Source organism: Chamaea fasciata, unplaced genomic scaffold, assembly GCF_029207755.1.
Source record: "Chamaea fasciata isolate MVZ Bird 193981 ecotype frontalis unplaced genomic scaffold, bChaFas1.0.hap1 SCAF_22, whole genome shotgun sequence".
In the NCBI taxonomy this organism is placed as follows: Eukaryota; Metazoa; Chordata; class Aves; order Passeriformes; family Sylviidae; genus Chamaea; species Chamaea fasciata.
Window position 1 is genome coordinate 6,733,829 of NW_027094107.1, and position 9,159 is coordinate 6,742,987.

General features: G+C 43.2%; 1 protein-coding gene across 1 annotated transcript; it reads right to left on the reverse strand.

Moving 5' to 3' along the window:
* Positions 1–1,386: 1,386 nt before the first annotated feature.
* LOC136300238 (protein EOLA1-like) lies at positions 1,387–3,412 on the reverse strand. Its single transcript, XM_066202488.1, has 2 exons — positions 2,812–3,412; positions 1,387–2,029 (listed from the first exon to the last, which is right to left on the reverse strand). Exons 1-2 carry the CDS (start codon positions 3,062–3,064, stop codon positions 1,812–1,814), a joined length of 471 nt encoding a protein of 156 aa, XP_066058585.1. The 5' UTR covers positions 3,065–3,412; the 3' UTR covers positions 1,387–1,811.
* Positions 3,413–9,159: the final 5,747 nt, after the last annotated feature.

Here is a 9,159-nt window from a genome sequence, read left to right on the forward strand (position 1 = left end):
CCTCCTTGCATTGTGTGGTCTATGCCAGAAACATTTGTGGTAGGTTTCACAGCTGTTGGTTAGCTGGTATAAATATCATAGCTTGGTCTTCATTACCAACTTTGTGTTGGTCAGTGTAAATGATTAAACTTTTCAAGATAGGATCTTGTTGGTGTTGCCATAGCATTTTCTTGTCTGAAGAAAGACCTGCTTTGACAAATGTGCCTTGGACTTAGAGATGCTCTGGAGAAATGGAGTCTATGAAATGTGTAGTCCTGTAGTTTATAAAAACACGTGTCTCATATTCCCAAACCTTTGCAGCTGCTCTCTGTGTTTAGGTAACCCAGTTTAGATAGCTTAAATGCCATAGGTGGTCTCATTTCTTTAGTGTTAGCATGGCAGTAAGAGCAGGGAGTGCGTGGACATTTCTGCATGTGTTCAAGGTGTATGCCTGAAAAGCTTGGATGCAGCACTTCCATTTCTGATGCTCCAGAGCCTGTGGACCAGCTACTGCCTGAAACACAACCCATCACTATCCCATCCCACCGTTTTATTCTATAGATATTTTCAATGAATGTATATTTTATTATATTCTGGTTAAAAAACATCAGCGAGATTGGTACTGGACATGGATTTGCCGGCACAGCACCATGGAGAAGAAAACCAGAGGCTGAGCTTGCCTGAGAAGTCACTTCCCAGGAGGAGAGACAGCAGTCCCAAGGGAGAAGAGGAAAAGCTCTGCGCTGGGGAAGGCCTCACCTGCCAAGCACCGTGCCAGGGCAGGTCCTCGAGGCTGTGGTGCCTGTACAGCTCCATGTGCTGCTGCTCAGACACACGGGAGCTCCAGCCTCTGCTCCTTCAGCCAAGGCACAGCAGGGCCTGCCTGGGGCCAGGGAGCTGCTCTGCTTCACCCAGCCCTGCCCTGCAGTGAGTTCCCACCCTTCCAGCTGTGCTGGCAGCAGCTCGGTCTGTGCAGAGGTCATGGCACCAGCTCCACGTGTGGATCTGCAGGCACTGGGGAACGTGAGATACCTTCTGCTCTGGCAGAAGTGTGTGTAGTCCAAGGGAACAGTTTCCCAAGTGCTCCAGTGAAGTGTCTAAATACAAAGGCTCTGCCACTTGTCCTGTTCTTAGAGCCATGCCTAGGTGTGATCTTGCTCCAGAAAATCAAAAGGATTTTCACTGAAATGTGAAATTTGTAAAACTCTTGACAGTGCCAAAAACTTAGTGGCTATTATTTGTAATTCTTCACACTTGTCTTGAATACATACTAGATTGTCAAAGATAACTTGTATTTTTTCATTTTAAATAAGAGAAAAAATCTAGCACTTGCTCAATTTAATTTTGTACAGGCACCTTCTCATAATGGCCTTTCTGCAATGTCTGTCAGGTCACAGAGCCATATCCATCATAGGCACATCTTGTGTGCCTGAAGTGTGAATGAAAAGAATCCTTAAGGCAGGACAAGGAGTGGCTGGGACAGATGTCCTATTAATTGTGGCAGCCTGCTTTTAAGCACCATTTTCCTATAATCAGAGATCAGGTATCAAAAAATCACTTTATTTACATTTAAATTGGCACACAATCCATAACTATACATTTAAAAAATGGCATTTACTTAGTTTATACAGAAACTTTAGAAAAACATTAATCATTTCCTGTAATAGTCAAAAAGAAACACTTTGTTTTGCCTCAAAAAAGCAGTTCTTCAAATCTATTTGCCATTTCAAATGGTTTTGGAATAGAATCCTAAACAAGATGCTGATGTAATTCACAAGTCAGTATCTTAAATACTGTATTTAGGCAGGGAAAATAATAGTGAGGGGCAACATCTACCATTCTGAAGGGATCAGTTCTTCAGGGATGTCCACCTGCCACACCCCTGTTCTCCCTCTGGCAGGAATTGGTTCCAGGAGCCATCTGGGATTTGAAACAACAGTCAAGTATTTCTGTTCTAGATTACTGAGGACAGCTTTGTTTTCCAGCTCCAGAATCTCTTCAGGAGGCAGGTTTTCTGGAAATAGTGATGTCTCTCCAACGTCAATTAATCCTGTATTTTACAATTAAAATACAAAATTAGAGAAAGGTTTTCTAGAAGTAGCCCTCCCTGCCGGTTTGTTACCAAGAAGAGCACAGTCAGAGGGAGGCACACCTCCCACCTCTGCTGTTTGATGCAGAAGTGCATGTGACTCAGCTCAGGTGGGTGAAAAGAAAGGAGGAGGGCACAGTTAAAACCACCAGAACCCAGGGATGCAGAACTCCTTGAAAAGCAGCCTGCATCTAAGGAGACACAGCTGCTACCAAAATTCCTGAGCTACATCTGGCCTTGGACCAGCTTCGGTAAAACATAAAACACTCTGCTCCTCTCAAGCCACTATTCCATTAACATTTTCAAATCATTAAACTATTTTGAAATTCCTACCTACTCCTCAATTAAGTATGCAATGTATGTAAAGGCTTCACTGCCCAAACACCAAAAGCAACAGAGGAGGTTTGTGAAACTGAAATAGGATTTATTTATGTAATTATTTATGTATACTCTAAAATGACATGCAAAGCGCTGCAACAACATGAATTCGCTTGACCGCGAGTGCTGCAAAATGATTTCGGCAAGAGTTCCTTAAGCTCCAAGTGCAGGAAGTGTGGAACTGACATGTATTATGCTGAAACACACAGGAATTGAAACAGACCCCCCCATCACAACTCATGCTCCACTCCTTTAAAGTGTTAAAGAAATGTCACAGTGAGTGCAAGCACATAAAGCAGATCTGTATTTGAGTGATTTAAGGGACTGAAAGTTTGCTTAAATACATATAATCCAAGGATGCTTACCTGCAATAACTCCTCTGCCAAATTTTTCCCCTTCATCCAACAAATCTTGCAGTTGTTTCGGTGTCATGCCGAGCCTACTCAGAAGAATTTCTCTCCACGTTTCATCTTCCCAGTCCTTAACAGCGATATGAATAGCAACGGTGCAGTTCTTGTAGCCTGCTAGCAAAGGACGCCAGCGAGTCTCCACTGTCTTGACTTGGTTTAGAAGCAACCCCGCGTAGGGCTGCCGGAAGGAAAGGCAGCCGAATTTCATCGTGCTCCTCGCATCGGAAGCCGTTTATTTCCTGTAAACACACAGACGCCCGGGGATGAGTCTCCAGGAGCGGCCGATACCCGTGACAATCTCCGGGGCTCCGGCGCCGCGGATGAAGCCGCGCGGCCTCCCCGGGGACGGAGCCGCCTCCGCGGGCCTGGCTGTGCCCGCGCCGCGCTCCGGCCCGGCCCGGGCCGCCCCACCAGCCGCCCCCGCACCGGGCACAGCCCCGGGCCCGGCTGCCGCTTCACGGCCGGAGCTGCCGGGGCCCCGCGGGCAGCGCCGGCACGGAGGAGGCGCCGCGGCCGCCGCCTCCCTGCGCCGCCGGCTGCGCGCCCTCCGGCCGGCCGGACGGTGGGTGCCGGGAGCGGGGCGGGGCGGGCCGGGAGGCGGCGGCCTCGGGGCCGTGCCGGGAGGAGGGATGCGGTCCCGGCCTGGTTCCAGCCCCACTAGCCGGTGGGTGCTGACGGGAGGAGGGAGCTCCGTGTGCCCCGGTGCGGCCCCGCCAGGCTGGGCCGTGGGCTGGCTCGGTGTCCTCCGTGGTGCCCGTGTCCGTCACCCCGGGGGTGCCTGTCCGGCTGTGCGCGGCTTCCGCGCCTCTGCGCAGAGCTAAACCTCATTTAACACAAAAAAAAACACCCCAGTGCCTTTCGCCTCCCCGCTTTCTTTGGCCGCTGGTTTGTTTGGGACAAAATTTCCCCAGGCGGGCTCATCCAGCCCTGCTCTCTGCGCACCGCGTAACCCGTGTCCTGTTACGTTCAAACGTGTTTTGGATCAAGGCTTTGCCCTGCTAACACGAGTTACTATTTGACAACAAGGTTCTGTGTGTGCTGGCCCCGCTGTGACCCCTGGCAACAGGGAGCAACGCGGGGAGGCCCTAAAGAACGCAGTAAAATTCGGAGACCTTACTGGAAAAGATAATTTGGGAAAGAAGAATAGATGTAGGGTCCTGCTGTACGTATTCAGTTTTAATGGGCAGCCTATATTTGTTTTATGTCAGTGAACGTGTGTTTGTACACGGCAATTTCCAAGGTGTGCAAATGGAAGTGACCTCATTTAGTGGCACTAAAAATGGATATTGACGCAACAAGTTGAAGAGTTGAGTCTTGCCTGAGTTTCCGCAGGTACAGAAGATAAAGAACTGCAGATCAATCTGTGTCCAAATAAAAATCACAGCGGATTCATGTCCCCTGTAAAGCTGTATCTTTCAGAGGGTGGTAAATGTAACAAGTATCTGGGGAGCTTTGCCATGCACACAGCATTTAAGAGAAAGAAAGGGAGGAGAGAACGTTGACCTAAAGGGGTGAGTTAGGAGAGACAGACAAGAGGAAAAAGTGTTAGAGAAGGAAAAGAAAAAAATGGTAGTGTTTACAAAGGGGAAAAGTAATGATGGCCCTCCTTTTGTCTTTGAACCACGTTTGGTAACCCTGAGAAGTCTCAAAGCTGCTTTAACAATTCCAGGAGCTCGCAGGTGGAAAGAGTAAAGTGATCTGCTGGGATTACACTGAAAAAGAGAGGTGGGCGGGTCCAATGCTTAGAAGGGCAGAGGACTTTCATGTAGCCAAGGGTAAGATTAATGACGGGGTTTTTGTTCAAGTCTCTGATTTTGTGAATAATGGATATTTATTGGTAAAACCTTACAAATAACCTTAGTATTCTGGAACTGCAGGGTTAAGTGGTGCTTTTCTGATGACAGGCCCTTCACATAACTTTCATGAGAGCCAGTTTTGGCACATGCTTTAAATATACCTTCAATGAATGTTGTATATTCTGAAGTATTTTATGGCTGATAGAATTTAACTGTTGAGACCTACTTTTACCTATTACCATTTTCTGAAATTTCTGCTTTGTTATCCTGTTTTCCCCCTGGGTATTTCCAATATCTTGTTCAAAATTTGCCCGATGGAGTCATTCCAGTCCTTTATGTAACATCATAAGAAGAGAAATTAACAGATGATGTGAATTTAAGTTCATTGTAGTTTTTACAGGGTTATTACTTTTTTTTTTGCTTTAAGCTGTTTCCATCTTACTAGATGTGCATGGTTAGTACAAGAGCCTGTTGAATCTGTTTAGAGTTGTAAGTGTGTAATGCAAGAGCTTTCATAGGGGTTTTGGTATTGCTTTTGGTATTTTTCCACTGTATGTCTGTATGTCCACTGTGTCATTGTATGTTATATGGGATTTATTTATTTTGGGGGAAATATAGGCCAGAACATTTTCATGTTGTGTAAGCAGCTTTGTTTTCATTCATGTACCTTATAGCATGGTTTTGTATCATGTGTTTCATCATGTAAATAAAATAGGTTTTTTTTTTTTCCGTGATCTAAGGGAAAATCTCCAGGGTATTTAAAATCTCAATCTAACAGCTCTAAATAAAATATAAATAGTAGAAGATATGTGTGCTACTACCAAAGGTGAAAACATGTTAAAAATCTCTCACAAGACTATCTCACTTGGTTTGTAGAAACTTTGTCCCATATATTAGGACACTCACCAGAAGATTTAACAATTTCTAGCAGGATGTCAATCAGGCTCTGTAATTAGCAATCCTTGTGTGTTGTTCATCCTTTTGTGATGGCAAAGGGACTTTAGTAGGTTTTCTCAGGATGGAAGATAATGATTCAAAGTGTACAGCAGTGAATAAGTAAAAGAAAATTCATTCTGATCTTGGCAGACCATCAGCTTATGCTTGTCATCTTAGATTCAGTTTATTATTTTGTGGTCACTGTGGCTCTCACGTGCTAACACCAATCCCAAATCATCTCTTCTTGGTGCAGTACCTCTTATCAACACCAACAGGAAACTCTGCAAGCTTGTGCTCCCTCTACTTCATTTCAGTGCTTCCGTATTAGCTTTTCTTAGGGTGTCCCTAAGTTTAATTTTGATAGAACAACGACTACATAATTCCCATTACAGAATGTGTTACAGCTTTCTGTGGAGCTAAAACAATGCCTGGCACATCATTTATAAGGGCTCAGGTCTGATCTCATCTAGATAGGCCAGCATTGCTGTGTTCCTTGTCACACTCACTTAGCAGCTGATCTTACAGGGTTCAGTACACAGCAATAGGGGCTGGGATATCTTGTGTCAAAATCAGGTCAAGGGACTTGCTCAGCCAGACTTCATTTCCAAAGTGGGGACAGATGTGGTGCAGTATGTTCCAGGAAACTGGGGGTCCAAACTGAAATTTCAGCTGTTAATAACCCATGAAATACAATTCCATACAATTATTTGTATTGAATGGTCCCTATTTAATAGTTGGCATTCGTGAGAATCTGTACTGTGCTGACATTTGAACATGCATTGCATTTTAGAATGTCAAATGATGTGAAATGTGATGCTGCAACTGTATTCTTTTGGCAGTAATTCCATCATAGGGGCTTCTACCAGCCTTATATATTTTGCCCCATTTGCCTTAATTTTGCTCAGTCTCTGATTCCAACACTATATTGTTTTATATATATTTATATATATTCTAACATTATTTTGGCATGTTGTTTTGTATTTCTTTGTACTTACCATAAAAAATTATGTCTGTCTTGAGCTTGGTTCGGTAAACATATCACCAGTTTTTTTAGGTGATTCTCTTATTACCAGATTTTTTACAACACTTTGTTTTCTGAACGAGTCTCTGAAAATTTGAATCTTTGGCTCTTACTTCTTTTACACAGACCTTGTCCCCCACACCCTGCAGGTGGAGCATGTTTCTGGTTTGTAACACATCACTGATATCACTAGCCTTGTCAAAAATTTGGGCATTAGAAACAGTCACAGTCATAGAATGTTGGTGACTTAAAGCAAAGTTTTCTTGCATCCGAGAAACATTTTAAAGAGCTATTTCACATTTAAATAATTTTAAATAAATAAGAAAAATTAAATAAATAAAACATTTTTAATTATTTTTAAGAGATCTACAACAGGCCAAAGCTTTAAGTGTTTTTCTCAGTACTCTACAATGTGCTAGACACTCTTAGACCCCTGCTGTCCCTCACACATGCAATGTCCTGCCTTGTCCTTTTTCACTGGGTCTTGCTGCTGGATTTTCCATGTGTTTGCACTGGGCATCAGTTGTGTGAGCATGAGAGTCACAGGTGACTTTTATCTGCTAAGTGACTTATTTCTAAACTTATAGATGGCTGATATTTAGAGACCATCCTGGTCCTTCTGCTTTTCTGAAGGTGAAAAGAAGGTTGGAGCCATAGGCTGAGCCCCGAGCTGGCTGATTTAGAAACATCTTGTGTAGCTCTCCACAGCAATCTTTTTTTGATTGAGATACGTGGCTTCATGCTGAGGTAATCTGCAGGGGAAGGAGAGCTTGTGCTAATGAGCTCTCCCTCCCCTGCTGATTATTATGTCCAATCCACAGGCAGCTCTGCTGTGCGTGGCTGCATAAAACATTTTAAAAGATGAGACTGGTCAACACCTTTGTATGGCCAGAAGTCCCTCAGCCGGGGTTCATGCCCTCCGAAATGCTGAAAACTTTTTTTAAATTAATCTGCACTCCTGCTATAAAGGGAGTAGGTATCTTGATCTAATTGGTGCTGTCTGTCTAGCTTTGTAATTATTTGGGGTTTTAATCTGTTTTCAGATGCAAGATATTACTGCAAATTTAAAAAAAAATGATGAAGAGCTGCTTCTAAGAGATAAGAAGTAGAATGTTGCGGTACTAAACTAAAATATCAATGACTTCCTTTGTTTTCTTAGTAAAATCTACTTTGTATGACAGTTAAAATGCTTTTCTGACTTTATTAATGCGTGCATTTTTTTTCCCATTCAAAGCCTTTAGCATGTGTTTCCTGTATTAAGCATATTTAATTTGGAGAATTTGTGGGAGGAGAGTGCAATGAATAATTTTTTTGGAGATGCCTCGAAAGTGTTGACAGGTTTGAAATAAAGCATGCTAGTTTCCTACTGAGATTATTATGTGATCTGCTGTATTTTCTGTAGAGAATGCCTTTGTACATCAGAGAAGTAAAAAGATCTTCAGCGGGTTGTTTTATTGAACTCTTAATATATATGAAGAATCATAAGGCCAGCGCCTCTGCTACACTGTTGTCATTGAATAATAAATAATTGCTGTATCTGCACAAGGGGAGATGTAGCAATGCTGATGGTGGCAGCCTAGACCTGAGCTGAAGTGGATTATTTTGAAACCCAGAGCAAAAAGGTAGAGAGAAGGGTCCAGCAGAACAGTTTTGGGGCTAGAACCTGGTGACTAACCACAAGAAAGGAGATAACAGAAGTTAGATCTAACTAAAAAAATGTTATCTTTCACAGTCTCTAGATATCCTTCATAACCTAGTTATGAAACTGTCATATAAGCGTCATTGAACATATTTTCAACACTCCTGTTAGGTCTGAGATAGTCTATCCTAATATACAGAGAGAAAGGGAGGCCACTGGAAGACCAGTTCCAGAAATGATGACCTGCCTTGTATCCCAAGGGGGGTGTGAATGCACTGGGCTTGGGGAAAAAGAAGGTTTTAGGGTGTATCTTCCTAATGCAGTGCCTCAGCCACATAAGGTTTTGGGGGTTTTAGGCAGGATTTGCCTATTACATGCATCTTCACGGAAGAAAAGCTGTGCTTTTGTGTTCTGTGCTTGTGCCTTGTTCTTGTCCTGTCTTTGGAACTGAGGTGTGAAAGAGGGCTCCTGGTCAGACAGAGTCTGTCTCATCTGGCTCCTCAGGTGATGCCCCTTGAGACACTGTCAGTGCTCGGGCCTGTTGCAGCCAACTCATTAAGCGGTGATGTGTGTTGTGTGTAGCATTTTTAACATTAAATGGAAAATGAAATTATTAAAGTTTAATGAATTCCTGGGATTATTTACTAAATTAATAAAAATAATCTGTTCAAAGACAATAGACTTATCCGGAAACAACAAAAAGAGATTCTGATGAGTCCAGCAGTGAAAAGCCCCAGAAAACAAACAAACATAATTGTTCCGTGAGTTTTGCTGTTTACTCCGTGTAGGAATCTTCTGTAATGTGCAAATGTTGAATTTGTGAAACTAATTAGCACGTAAAGATCCAGCTGTAATAGTAATCAGAACTTGCTGGTTCAACAGACTGAGTTGAAGGTTTTTTAGTATCAACA